We start from the raw sequence: 15,281 nt of genomic DNA, 5'->3' as shown, positions 1-15,281 counted from the left end.
TTGTTGAACATAAGTTCATAAATTCATAAGTTCTGGGAGCAGAATTAGGCCATTCGGCCCATCAAGTCAACTCTGCCATTCAATCATGGCTGATCTATCTTTCCCTCTCAACCTCATTCTCCTGCTTTCGCCCCATAACCCCTGACACCCTTACTAATCTAGAAACTGTCAATCTGCGCTTTAAAAAATATCCATCGATTTAGCCTCCACAGCCATCTGTGGCACTGAATTCCATAGATTGACCACCCTGTTGCTTTTGTTGTTTAGCACCATGCTGCTTTTGTTGTTTAGTTCACAAATAGTCCAGTATTGCGATATCAGTCAACACGTGGGTAATCCATCTGCAAAGCATTTGTTTAGTTTTAAATTGTAAGATTGTCCCGAGTGTGCAGGATAGTGCTAGAGTATCGCTGGTCTGCACAGACTCGGTAGGCCAAAGGGCCTATTTTTGCACTCTATCTCTAAACTAAACATAATCAGTAAAAGTAATAATAGATATATTGTAATATACTGTGTATCTAATTGGGAAATGTCAGATTCCAAATCTCCATTTCTCTTTGTGTTATGGGGATGTAATAATGTTTGGACTTGGTGGCAGAATGAGTTATAAAGCCCTTTCCTGGAACTCCACTGACTGACTTTACAATATCATTTGCAGCAAAGCACAGAGGCCTCCATCATCTTTCCAGTGCAAAATGGAAATAATGATCAGTGACTGTGTATGGATGATTAACAATGTTTTTCCCTACCGATCACTCAGCTGGTTAAGACTGTGAGAAATTTCTCCGTGCAGATTTGTAGTGGCTTCGGTAAAATTGTAAATTGTCCTTAGTGTCTAGGATAGTGCTAGCGTACGGGGTGATCGCTGGTCGGCGCGGACAGGGAGGACCAAAGGGCATGTTTCCAAGCCGCACCTCTAAAGTAAAGTCCAGAGACTCCACGCCAGTAATTTGTTTGAATGTCAATGGGAGTCGGGAACATTTTTTTCATGTTAAATGTTATCAACTTAAGAAGCTGTCTAAAAAGCCTGAAAGTTGGATTGCACCTTTTTTTTTTGAGCACTTAAACATTTAATTTAGAGCCAGCAGGAATTTGGTCACCCCCACAAGCTGAACAATTCCCAATGGTACCAGGCTGAATTTGGCAAGGCAGTCAAAACCTTGCTCTGCCGCTTTCAGGGTCAGAGAGTCATAGCAGGGCGGCACGGTGGCGCAGCGGTAGAGTTGCTGCCTTACAGCGAATGCAGCGCCGGAGACTCAGGTTCGATCCTGACTACGGGTGCTGTACTGTACGGGGTTTGTACGTTTGTCCCCGTGACCTGCGTGGGTTTTCTCCGAGATCTTCGGTTTCCTCCCACACTCCAAAGACGTAAAGGTTTGTAGGTTAATTGGCTGGGCAAATGTAAAAATTGTCCCTAGTGGGTGTAGGATAGTGTTAATGTGCAGGGATCGCTGGGCGGCGCGGACCCGGTGGGCCGAAGGGCCTGTTTCCGCACTATATCTCTAAAAAAAAAAGAGTGATACAGCCTGGATACAGGCCCTTCGGCCCAACCTGCCCACACCGGCCACCATGTCCCAGCTACACTAGTCCCACCTGAGAAGGAATCAGTCCTTAAAGGCACACTCCCCATTGGCATCAGGCAACAGTAATACACATTGTGGTGCTGTGAAAAAAAGCTGCAGGAGAGAGGGATACAGCTCCACAATTTCCAGGGTGGACCATAGCAGTGCTCGTCATTAAAATACATGCCAGGAGGGAAGTCCTGTTAATCATTACACATCAGAATGCACTAGACTCTCTCCTCTGCCATATCTCAGGGTGCATTGAAAGGCTCCTGCCCTCACCCTTCACCAGAACAGCAGAAGACGATGTAGCAGATTGAGGAGCTGGAGGGAAGAATCAAGGGAGAGGAGAAGGAGGAGGATGGTTGACCACAATACACATTTGTCCATGACATCCCTGGGTGCCTTCACACAGACTGACACAAGGAAAACAGGCCAGAGAAACATGTGTTGTAGGGAGATGCACCAGACACAAGAGGGCTGAAATCTGGCAGGAGATGCAAGAGATCTGTGTGTGGGGAACGGCATCCACATTAATCTTGTGGACTCACTTTCCGACCACAATTGGGATTGAGAAGCAAGAAAAACTACAATGTTTGGAATCCAAACGTATATTGGAAATGATAAGTAGATCAGGCCCTTTGAGTCCGCATCGATTAACATTAACATTATCCCACACACTAGGGACAATTTACACTTATACTGAGCCAATTAACCTACAAATCTGTACTCCTTTGGAGTGTGGCAGGAAACTGAAGATCTTGGAGAAAACCCACGCAGTCATCGGGAGAACGTACAAACTCCATACAAACAGCAGCCGGGTCGAACCTGGGTCTCCGGCGCTGCAAGCTCCGTAAGGCAGCAACTCTAAAGCTGCGCCACCGTGCCACACCTCTGCTTTCTGCTTTAATGCAGTGATGGAATTTAATACAAAGAAATGTGAGGTGTTGCGTTTTGGAAAGTCTAACATGAGCAGGACCTACGCAGTGAACGGGCGGCACGGTGACGCAGCGGTAGAGTTGCTGCCTTACAGCGAATGCAGCGCCTGAGACTCTGGTTCGATCCTGACTACGGGCGCCGTCTGTACGGAGGTTGTACGTTCTCCCCGTGACCTGCGTGGGTTTTCTCTGAGATCTTCGGTTTCCTCCCACACTCCAAAGACGTACAGGTATGTAGGTTAATTGACTGGGTAAAATGTAAAAATTGTCCCTAGTGTGTGTAGGATAGTGTTAATGTGCGGGGATCGCTAGGCGGCGCGGACCCGGTAGGCCAAAGGGCCTGTTTCCGCGCTGTATCTCTAAATCTAAAAAAAAAATCTGAATGGTAGGACTCTGGGAAGTGTCGTAGAGTAGAGAGATGTAGGAGTGCAGGTACATGGTTCCTTGAAGGTGGTGTCACAGGTAGATGGGGTGGTCTAAAAGGCTTTTGATACATTGGCCTTCATCAGTCAGAGTATTGAGTATAGATGTTGGGAGGTCATGTTGCAGTGAAATAAGGTGTTGGTGAGTCCGCATTTAGAATATTGTGTTCAGTTTTGGACACCATTGGAAAAATGGTGTCAAGTTGGAAAGGGTGCAGAGAAGATTTACAAGGATGTTGCCAGGACTTGAGGGTCTGAGACATAGGGAGAGGTTGAGTAGGCTGGGACTCTATTCCCTGCTGTGCAGGAGGATGAGGGGTGAACTTATCGAGGTGCATAAAATCTTGAGAGGAATAGATCGGGCATTGACTCTCTTGCCCTGAGAAGGGAAATCGAGAACCAGAGGGCATAGGTGAAGGGGGAAAGATTTTATAGGAATCTGAGGGGTAACCTTTTCACACAAAGGGTGGTGGGTGTATGGAACGAGCTGCCGGAGGAGGTAGTTGAGGCTACGTTTAAGATGCAATTAGACAGGTATATGGATAGGACAGGTTTAGAAGGATATGGGTCAAGAACAGGCAAGTTTGATTAGTGTAGATGGGACATAGACAATAGACAATAGGTGCAGGAGGAGGCCATTCGGTCCATCGAGCCAGCACCGCCATTCAATGTGATCATGGCTGATCATTCTCAATCAGTACCCCGTTCCTGCCTTCTCCCCATACCCCCTGACTCCGCTATCCTTAAGAGCTCTATCTAGCTCTCTCTTGAATGCATTCAGAGAATTGGCCTCCACAGTCTTCTGAGGCAGAGAATTCCACAGATTCACAACTCTCTGACTGAAAAAGTTTTTTCTCATCTCAGTTCTAACTGGCCTACCCCTTATTCTTAAACTGTGGCCCCTTGTTGGTTGGTGTGGGCAAGTTGGGCCATAGATCCTATTTTGACATTGTATGACTCTATGACTGAACCCTGCAGATATTGGCCCATTCTAAACCATCATGCACAGCAGCGTATACTCCTTCCATTGCTGCTTGTCCATACTGCCTGCATCTCACGCAATGTGAGGTCATGCATTTCCATTGAGAGGGAAGAAAACACTTAAATCATAAGTAGTGTTGTTCAGAGGGACCTGAAAGTCCTTATATACTTATTACTGAAGGTCAACATAGAGGTTCAATGAGCAATTAGGAAGCAGATAGCCATTATTGTAAGAGATTTTGTGTAGCAGGACAAAGACGTCTTGATCCAATTACATAGGGCCCCGGTGAGCTTGTATCTGGAATATCATAGACAGATTAGGTGTCTCTACCTTTGGAAAGGAATCACTTGCAACAAAGACAGGTTCACAGACTGATTCCTGGGGACAGACACAAAATGCTGCAGTAACTCAGCGGGTCAGGCAGCATCTCTGGGGAGAAGGAGTGGGTGACGATTTGGGTCGAGACCCTTCTACAGACTGATGTCAGGGGGGGGGGGGCGGGACAAAGATAGAATGTAGTCGGAGACAGGAAGACTGGTGGGAGAACTGGGAAGGGGGAGGGGACACACATGATTGGAAATTGGAGGAGCAGCACCTCATATTTCGCCTGGGCAGTTTGCGGCCCGGTGGTATGAACGTCGACTTCTCCAACTTCAGATAGCTCCTCTGTCCCTCCCTTCCCCTCCTCCTTCCCAGATCTCCCTCTATCTTCCTGTCTCCACCTATATCCTTCCTTTGTCCCACCCCCGACATCAGTCTGAAGAAGGGTCTCGACCCGAAACGTCACCCATTCCTTCTCTCCCGAGATGCTGCCTGACCTGTTGAGTTACTCCAGCATTTTGTGAATAAATCAATTTGTACCAGCATCTGCAGTTATTTTCTTATACACATGATTCCTGGGAATGGCAGGTTTATCATATGAGAAGAGTTTAAATGATTGAGAGGTAATCTTATTGAAATGCACACATTTCTTCAGATGCTGGACAGGGTAGATATGACGTTGATGTTTCCCCTGGTTGCCATGTCAAGAAACGTAGGTTAAGATCTCAAAGTAAAGAATCGGCCATTCAAAATTTACATGTAAAGCAATTTTAGAATTTGGATTGTTTTGGATAAAGCAAATTTGGATTCTTTTCTCCAGAACACAGAAGCTTTGGGGAGACCTGATAGACGTATATAAAATTGTTAGAGGCAAAGATAGAGTAGACATTCAGAACCTTTTACCTTGGGTGGAAGTGTCAGAGGTTAGAGGGTATAGATTTAAGGTGAGAGTCGCAAATTTTAAAGTCGAGTGTGGAAATTTTTTTTCACCGAGTTTGGTAGATGTGTGAAATGTGCTGCCAGGGGTGGTTGTGGGGGCAGATACAATAATGGTGTTTAGGAGGCTTTTAGATAGGCACATGGATATTGCAGGAAATGGAGGGATGTGGATCACATGTAGGCAGAGGAGATTAATCTGACATCATGTTCAGCAGAGACATTGTGGGCTGAAGGGCTTGTTCCTGTGTATTCCATGTTCTATGATCTCAGATGGGAGTGAATCTTTGTCTTCTTGATTCAGGGCGGCACGGTGGCGCAGTGGTAGAGTTGCTGCCTTATAGCGCTTGCAGCACTAGAGGCCCAGGTTCGATCCTAACTATGGGTGCTGTCCGTACGGAGTTTGTAAGTTCTCCCCGTGACCGTGTGGATTATCTCCGAGATCTTCGCTTTCCTCCCACATTCCAAAGACGTATGTATGTAAATTATCCCTCATATGTGTAGGATACTGTTAATGTGTGCGGGGATCGCTAGTCGGCCAGGACTCGGTGGGCCGAAGGGCCTGTTTCCGCACTGTATCTCTAAACTAAACTAAACTAAAGTTGAAACTGCTCGATATTTGGCTCTTAAAGGAATCAAAAGATGTAGCATATTGGAACTGAGGCAAAAGATCAGCCATGAGTTTAATGAATGGCAGAGAAGGCAAGAGGGATGGATTAGAATACTTCTACCTCATACATTTAGTCTATGCCTATCAATGTAATGGTAAATTGTGAAGGCAAGGCCAAATCACCATCATTCTTGAAATGTTGGTTTATTTAATGTTTATCAGTTTAGTTTATTGTCACATGTACCGAGGAACAAATAAAAGCTTTTGTTGCGTGCTGACCAGTCAGCAGAAAGACAATACGTGTTTACAATTGATCCATTTACAATGTATAGATGCATGATAAGGGAATAACGTTTGGTTCAAGGTAAAGCTAGCAAAGTCCGATCAGGGATAGTCCAAGGGTCACCAAAGAGGTAGATAGTAGTTCAGCACTGCTTTCTGGTTGTGGTAGGATGCTCCTCTGGAATAGTCCAGCCACTTAAAATACATCTCAGCATTAAGATAGCTTGTTGATTTTGACTATAAAGATACCATTGGCTGTGGAACTCTTGAGCTTCATTGGTTGTGGATGAAAACTCCAGTCAATGAGCAAAGGGCTCCCTGGTTGCCACATTGGTTTAGTCCATCATTTCCTGCGAAAGAACACTTTTCTAGTTCTACACAAAATGCTGGAATAACTCAGCAGGTCAAGCAGCATCTCTTAATGATGGAGTCTCCAAACAGGATAATCCAGTGTAGGTGGATCGTCCTGTTTGGAGACTCCATCACTCAGAGATGCTGCATGTCCCGCTGAGTTACTCCAGCATTTTGTGTCTATCTTTGGTGTAAACCAGCATCTGCAGGTCCATCCTACACATCCTCTCTAGTTCTGGTTAACATCATCTACAGCACAGATGATTTAACACCAGCCTGAACAGAAAGGCATTTTAGCTGCCTGATATATTTATGTGTGAAAACCTCTAAGACTTTACATTTATCAGTCCTATATGTACTACCTGGCTGAATTTCTCTGAAAAGTATTTGTTAAAACAAATGGGAGACAAACTATGCAAATTGAGAAGTCAGCAATTTTCCTTTCTGCTTCTCCTTACAACAGTCATGCTTTTAGTAGCTGCAGAAGTTAATCACAAGTCAGCAGAGAGTTCGAAGAGTGATGTAAATATTTGCAGTGAGTCCCACACTTAGAAAAATAAAAGTAAATCCAGCTGTGATAACAACATCACAGCAATATCCCCTTAGATAACATGTAAGGCAAACTATGGGGAAGATCATGAAATGCAAGGGCAAATGCATTCAGGCTAAATTTAAAAGTTAAGTCTCATGGTTTCCTACCTGTAAAGTGCTAATATGAACGGGTGTATCTGTACCATTAACAGTATTCTTAGAGGCTGGTTTAACCCAGTTTCCACATCCTTTTCCTTCAGAGGCAATAGCCTGCTCCTTTGCCTTCAGCTTCTTTTGGATTCGAGCTCTTTCAGCTTCAACTTTTTTTGGGCTGTTCAACATAACCTGCACAACTGCATATTCCACAAGAGACGCAAATCCAAACAGGAGGCACGCAATCAACCAGATATCCATGGCTTTCACATAAGAGACCTTGGGCAGTTCTGCTGCAAGAGCCATACACTCAGATGACAAGTTGAGGACTGAGAAGATGCCTGTGATATAAAAAAAGTATAGAAATATTAACACATCAAACTCTTCTAATATTATATTTGTGAATTTAAATGTACACGTGTGTTTTGCTATAATATTGTATAGTTAACTTATAGATTTGACTGTTAGTTATAAAAAGAGATTTTGTTTATTTATGACTTTTTCCAACTTCTGCACATGATTCTGTTGTTGCCTGTGGACACGACTTGCAATCTCTCTATCTACATCTTAAGGTTCATTTCAATGCACATGTTTTAGCATTGAAATACTGTCAAGAAGGCATTAGTGGAAAGAAAAAAACAGGCCGGTTCTATATTGAACAGAATATCATTGGATTAGTACCCCAGCAATGAATGTGGAAAACTACATTGAAGTCAACATTGCCACTTTCTACTGGTTTTGTCCACTTTGGTCAAATTTACAAATGAGTCACACTAAATAAATCAAATTTACAAATAAATGGTCCTGACTAATTTGGTCCTGAAATGTGCCCAGGTTCTTTCTGCCTCCCATTTATCAGTGTCCAACTCCACCCTCAGCACCATAGTATCAATGGACAGTTCATTAATAAAGCCAGAGAGTGACACAGTGTAGAAGCAGGCCCTTCGGCCCAACCTTCCCACACTGGCCAACATGTCCCAGCTACACTAGTCCCACCTGCCCAAGTTTTGTCCATATCTCTCCAAGCCTGTCCTATCCATGTATCTGTCTAACTTTTTCTTAAACGTTGGAATAATGCCAGCCTCAAACTCCTCCTCTGGCAGCCACCACCCTTTGTGTGAAAATGTTACCCAGTCTTATTAAATCTTTTCCCCTTCACCCAAAACCTATGTCCTCTGGTCCTCAATTCACCTAGGCTGGGCAAGAGACTCTGTGCATCTACCCAATCTATTCCTTGCATGATCATAATCTCAGTATTTTTGGGAGCTCTATGACACCTGGCTAAGATATGGCTACGGGATAACAAAAATCCACAGAACGTCAGAGCTATCATCTAATAATAAAATACAAATCTCAAATGGGAATTAATAATCAAAGTTATTTATCTTTTAGCCAGTAGTAGTTGTCATCAAATAAAAGGGTTTATGCTCCCAAATGTACCTTATCTCGCTTTTAACAACGTAACATTTTACCACATAACATTTCTCAGAATCAACATATATCTGCATTCAAAACATGTATGCAGATTATGGAGCAAAACAACTGAATAGCATGTAATAAACATTACTTCAGTAATAGTGTATTATAATAGAGTAATAGAGAATTCAGTAATAATTACCACTAATATGCGATCAAAATTACAATCCCCCCAACTATAATTAGCCGATGTTCCCTACTTATTATATCTTATGCTGTCTGTTCTCAATTAAAGTGCCATGTTCAAGAACCCAGACAACTCCTTCTGGTATTCCCAATTTGACTTGATGCGCACTGGACGTTTAAAAAAAAAAATTATGGTAATGAAGTGTGGGAAAATGACACTGAAGTATAAGGTCACCCATGCTCTTACCAAACGGCGGAACAGATTCAAGCAGATATAAGGCCTATTCCTGCTTCTGATTCCTACATGATCTATAGACCACAAGATATGCTGCTGTGATCAGAGAGTCAGGGAGAGAGATAGCTAAAGGCCTGATAAGTGCCGTATTTCATTTCGTTTGAGACACCGTGTGGAAGCAGGCCCTTCGGCCCACCGAGTTTGTGCCAACAATCGCCCATTAACTCGTTCTATCCTACACACTAGGGACAATTCACAATTTGCAGAGGTCAATTAACCTAACAACCTGCACGTCTTTGGAATATGGGAAGAAACCAAGGTACCCAAAGGATACAAAGAATTCAGACATCACCCGTGGTCAGGATTTACATGGCCTCTGGGTCCTGTAACACAGCAACTATGCCGCCCTTAAATTATTCATTCACTTGCAACGATTCTGCGATTAATAACACATTGTTTGGGGGGGACAGTGATAGGTTATGGTAAGCATTTAAAATAATCCTCCATCATCCACAATTTTTTTAAAAAATGACTGTGAATTTGCAATGTCCATAAATAAGAGGGTTGCTGGTTAATAGTTTTACCTTAGCCTTATTTTTTTTTGCAACATCCAATATACCAAAACAATCTGCTATGATCTGCCATCACTAAGGAAGATACAAACAATCTCCCAGATGTTCTAGTGGCCAGAGATCCTAAGGTGACGGTGGAACTGAAGGAAATTCACATTAGGCAGGAAATGGTTGGGTAGACTGATGGGAATGAAGGCTGATAAATCCCCAGGGCCTGATGGTCTGCATCCCAGGGTACTTAAGAAGGTGGCTCTAGAAATCATGGACGCATTGGCGACCATTTTCCAATGTTCTATAGATTCAGGATCAGTTCCTGTGGATTGGAGGGTACCTAATGTTATCCCACTTTTTAATAAAGGAGGGAGAGAGAAAACAGGAAATTATAGACCAGTTAGTCTGACATCAGTGGTGGGGAAGATGCTGGAGTCAATTATAAAAGACGAAATTGTGGAGCATTTGGATAGCAGTAACAGGATCGTTCCGAGTCAGCATGGATTTACGAAGGGGAAATCATGCTTGACTAATCTTCTGGAGTTTTTTGAGGATGTAACTAGGAAAATGGACAGGGGTGAGCCGGTGGATGTGGTGTACCTCGACTTTCAGAAAGCTTTCGACAAGGTCCCACATAGGAGATTAGTGTGCAAAATTAGAGCACATGGTATTGGGGGTAGGGTACTGACATGGATAGAAAATTGGTTGGCAGATAGAAAGCAAAGAGTGGGGATAAATGGGTCCCTTTCAGAATGGCAAGCAGTGACTAGTGGGGTACCGCAAGGCTTGGTGCTGGGACCGCAGCAATTTACAATATACATTAATAACTTGGATGAAGGGATTAAAAGTAACATTAGCAAATTTGAAGATGACACAAAGCTGGGTGGCAGTGTGAACTGTGAGGAAGATGCTATGAGGTTGCAGGGTGACTTGGACAGTCTGTGTGAGTGGGCGGATGCATGGCAGATACAGTTTAATGTGGATAAGTGTGAGATTATCCACTTTGGTGGTAAGAATAGGAAGGCAGATTATTATCTGAATGGTGTCAAGTTAGGAAAAACGAGATCTGGGTGTCCTAGTGCACCAGTCACTGAAAGGAAGCATAAGAAAATAACTGCAGATGCTGGTACAAATCGATTTATTCACAAAATGCTGGAGTAACTCAGCAGGTCAGGCAGCATCTCGGGAGAGAAGGAATGGACGTACAGCAGGCAGTGAACAAAGCCAATGGAATGTTGGTCTTCATAACAAGAGGAGTTGAGTATAGGTGCAAAGAGGTCCTTCTACAGTTGTACAGGGCTCTAGTGAGACTGCACCTGGAGTACTGTGTGCAGTTTTGGTCTCCAAATTTGCAGAAGGATATTCTTGCTATTGAGGGCGTGCAGCGTGGGTTTACTTGGTCAATTCCCGTTATGGCGGGACTGTCGTATGTTGAAAGACTGGAGCGACTAGGCTTGTATACACTGGAATTTAGAAGGATGAGAGGGGATCTTATTGAAACATATGATTATTAAGGGGTTGGACACGTTAGAGGCAGGAAACATGTTCCCAATGTTGGGGGAGTCCAGGACCAGTGGCCATAGTTTAAGAATAAGGGGTAGGCCATTTAGAACAGAGATGAGGAAAAACCTTTTCAGTCAGAGAGTTGTAAATCTGTGGAATTCTCTGCCTCAGAAGGCAGTGGAGGTCAGTTCTCTGAATGCTTTCAAGAGAGAGCTAGATAGAGCTCTTAAGGATAGCGGAGTCAGGGGGTATGGGGTGAAGGCAGGAACGGGGTACTGATTGAGAATGATCAGCCATGATCACATTGAATGGCGGTGCTGGCTCGAAGGGCCGAAAGGCCTACTCCTGCACCTATTGTCTATTGTCTATTGTCTATTGACCTTTTCTGTGAACAAATATACAATGGCACATGTGTCTGTGGCATGGAAAGGACAGTGCAACTACTTTCTACATTAACACTCATTTCAGTCATTTACCTAAAGGCACTCTTGCAGCACTGGCATCAGGGTTTATCCAAAATGACAGCCAAGAAAGGACGACAATCAAAAGAGTAGGAGCGTAAATACCCATCATGTAATATCCAACCTGTCTTCTTAATGTAAAAATCACTTCCACACATGTGTAATAACCTTCAAAATAAAAACAAAGCACAATTTTGAGAATTATTTATAATTACAATACCATTTAAAATAAAAAAGAGACATTTAATAGAAATGCTACAATTTGTACATTTAGAAAATCAGTTTTCCAGGCAGTGAATTCTATCCTATTGCTTTCACATTTGAACAAAGTTATAACAAAATATTCACTGTTTTATTTTATTGGGGGAATCAACAATAAAAAGGTTAAATTGGAGGTGACTGGATAACTCCCCTGTTAATTGAACTTAATAAGCACAAAAGACAGTAATTGATTTTATACGTTTCATTCAATGTAATCATATCCTGGTTTTCTTGAGGGATGTTATGGTTGTGTATATTTCCACCACTTTAAGTGTACTTTATTTTTGAGTATTTTAATTTTTTTTGGGGGGGGGAGGGGCCCAATTGGCTGTTGGCTATAAAGAGTAGTTATGTTATGTTTCCTTTGTACTGTGAAATACAAAATTAACAATCATAACAACTCTTTATTTCCTCATTTCCAATAGGTTACTGAATTAATTAAAATTATCTAACAATAGATAAGAAAGCTTTATCTTGTCGAAATATTGTTATGAACAACATGAACGATGTCCCTGGTACGTCCAATCCAGTAAAAACATAAAATGATGGATAACTGTTATGTGCTGTGCTCAAGTGGAATTCTTGGCTGCACCGTTCATTTAGATATGGTTTTCATTTAATGATCATAAGATCATAACTGATAGGAGAAGAATTAGGCCATTCGGCCCATTAAGTCACTCCACCATTCAATTGTGGCTGATCTATCTCTCCCTCCTAACCCATTATCCTGCCTATTCCCCATAACGTCTGACACCTGTACTAATCAATAGACAATAGACAATAGGTGCAGGAGGAGGCCATTCAGCCCTTCGAGCCAGCACCGCCATTCAATGTGATCATGGCTGATCATTCTCAATCAGTACCCCATTCCTGCCTTCTCCCCATACCCCCTGACTCCGCTATCCTTAAGAGCTCTATCCAGCTCTCCCTTGAATGCATTCAGAGAATTGGCCTCCACTGCCTCCACTGCCTTCTGAGGCAGAGAATTCCACAGATTCACAACTCTGACTAAAAAAGTTTTTCCTCATCTCAGTTCTAAATGGCCTACCCCTTATTCTTAAACATTGGGAACATGTTTCCTGCCTCTAACGTGTCCAACCCCTTAATAATCTTATACGTAATCAAGAATCGCTGCCTTAAAAATATCCACTGACTTGACCTCCACAGCCTTTTATGGCAAATAATTCCACAGATTGACCAACTTCTGATGAAAGAATTTACTCCTTACCTCCTTCCTAAAAGAACGTCCTTTAATTCTAAGGCTATGATCTTTAGTCCTACTCTCCCACCAGTGGAAACATCCTCTCCACATCCACTCTATCCAAGCCTTTCACTATTCGATACTCTTCAATTAGGTCCCCCCTCATTCTTCTAAACTCCAGCGAGTACAGGCCCAGTGCTGTCAAACGCTCATCATATGTTATGATGAGCCACATGGTCATGATGTTCCAGCAGGTGGTCCCAGATCCTCATTCTGCTGCCACTGAGCAGATGCTTATACAATTTTAACTCTTGCTGCTCTCTTTCTTTTGGGCTCAATACCAGTTTTTGGCTGAATTGCTTAAAGTTCTCGGGTAGTGCAACATGCTAAATACCCTACAAATTATAAATTTGCAGAACATTGTCTGATAGGTGCAAGGAAGCAGAAATCTCATCTTAAGAAGGCCAGTGTCATTATTTTCATTGTACTTGTGCAGTGCTGGTTTAGAATTGACATGCCAAATGGCCTCCTTTTGCGCTGTAACACTGCTGTTAATTTGTGGGGATGGACCATGTGCGGGTCTCATAAGCATGGAAGTAGTAGATACAAGGCACATGAGAGTTGTGTGACAGAATACTAATCATTTGATTGAATGAGTGCAGGTCCAATAACTCTCAAGAAGCCTGGTATTATCCTGACTGGCAACCATCCACCAACCAAAATACCCCTTTCATTGGTAGAAGATGCGGCACAGTGGCGCAGCGGTAGAGTTGCTGCCTTACAGCGAATACAGCGCCGGAGACTCAGGTTCGATCCTGACTACGGGCGCCGTCTGTATGGAGTTTGTACGTTCTCCCCGTGACCTGCGTGGGTTTTCTCCGAGATCTTCGGTTTCCTCCCGCACTCCAAAGACGTACAGGTATGTAGGTTAATTGGCTGGGCAAATGTAAAAACTTGTCCCTAGTGTGTGTCGGATAGTGTTAATGTGTGGGGATCGCTGGGCGGTGCGGGTCTGGTGGGCCGAAGGGCCTGTTTCCGCGCTGTATCTCTAAAATCTAGTGTACCATCTACCAAATATACTGCAGTTACTTCTGCTGCTTTTGAAAACAGCGCGGGTTACTTGATGAAGATGTTTTCCATAGTGCCGGGATCTTGAACAAGGGGGAATTGTTTCAGAATAAGATGTGGTGCACTTAAGGTCGAGGAAGAATTACTTAGACTCTGAAATTCTCTAAATTAGAGACAGAGGCATTAAATGCATCAAAGGTGGTGAAAAGACCTCACAATTCTCCAAAGATGAAGAAAAGACACACTCGCATTTAAAAACGCCCCCTCATACTGCAAAAGAAATGTGCAACCCATGACTGTACTTAATGTACAAGCTGATTAATTTGGTCATGGAATAACATGGTCAATCCTTTGTCAATCCCCTTTTCCAGCATTTGAAGTACCTCAGTGAGTATAAGGGAAGTAGAGTGAGTAACTAAATATTGGATCGCAATTTACTGTACACATTATTTGATGGGAGCTGTTTGACTCAAATTTGCATGCTCGAAGAAATCCACCTCCTTCTTTCATTCGACCTATGGAATGTGTGGTCCTTTGTGCATTTGTGCCTCACCGTTATCTTGGAGCGTAAATTACTTGGATGTTTCTGTTTTATGCATGACCATTAGAGAATCACAGAAAGGTATCCAATCCATTTTGTCCATACAGACACTAAAGGATTTACTTAGGCTAATTCCAATTCCTAGCTCAAGACTACAACCCTGTCAGTTTCGGCAATGTCCATGCTCGGTCATCACTTATTGAATACAGTTTGTTTCTGTCTCTATCACATAGGTGATAGAACAGTAGAGAGGAGGTACAGGGCCTTCTGCCCACAATGTCCATGCCAAGTTAACCTATTCTCTCTGCTTGCACCTGATCCATATCCCTCCTTTCCCTGCATATCCATGTGCCTATCTACAAACCTCTTATATGCCACTAATATACAGTATCTGTCTCCACTACCATCCATCTGCCTCCGCACACACTCTTACAGTCACTGTTGCAGACACCCACTCTTTGTATGCCATAGAGTCATAGTCATGGAGTCGTACAAGGACCATAGTCATGGACCATTGAAGGACCATAGTCATGGAAACAGGCCCTTCGGCCCAGCTTGCCCATGGCAACCACGGTGCCCCATCTACACTAGTCCCACCTGCCCAAGTTTGGCCCTTATCCCTCTAAACCTTTCCTATCCATAAATTTTTCCTCTTGCTCTTCTATAAATCAACCCTTATTTTTGACCTGCCCAAGAGTAATGAAGAAGATGGTCTGGAGAAGGTTCCCGACCCTTTCCCATCCCCTGGAGTATGTGTA

The 15,281-nt window shown here is 43.2% G+C and overlaps 1 protein-coding gene across 1 annotated transcript in view; it reads right to left on the bottom strand.

Moving 5' to 3' along the window:
- Positions 1 to 15,281, bottom strand: part of glrbb (glycine receptor, beta b) — a 122,472-nt gene that overhangs the window by 25,030 nt on the left and 82,161 nt on the right. Inside the window, exons 8-9 of the mRNA XM_078406513.1 lie at positions 11,468 to 11,620; positions 7,104 to 7,429 (exon numbers count right to left, since the gene is read on the bottom strand). Coding sequence (XP_078262639.1) covers positions 7,104 to 7,429; positions 11,468 to 11,620 — 479 coding nt within the window. The remainder of the gene's footprint in view (positions 1 to 7,103; positions 7,430 to 11,467; positions 11,621 to 15,281) is intronic.

Source organism: Rhinoraja longicauda, chromosome 1 (assembly GCF_053455715.1).
Source record: "Rhinoraja longicauda isolate Sanriku21f chromosome 1, sRhiLon1.1, whole genome shotgun sequence".
NCBI lineage: Eukaryota > Metazoa > Chordata > Chondrichthyes > Rajiformes > Arhynchobatidae > Rhinoraja > Rhinoraja longicauda.
The sequence above is the reverse complement of the archived record's forward strand: the minus strand, read 5'-3'. Positions and strand labels throughout refer to the sequence as shown.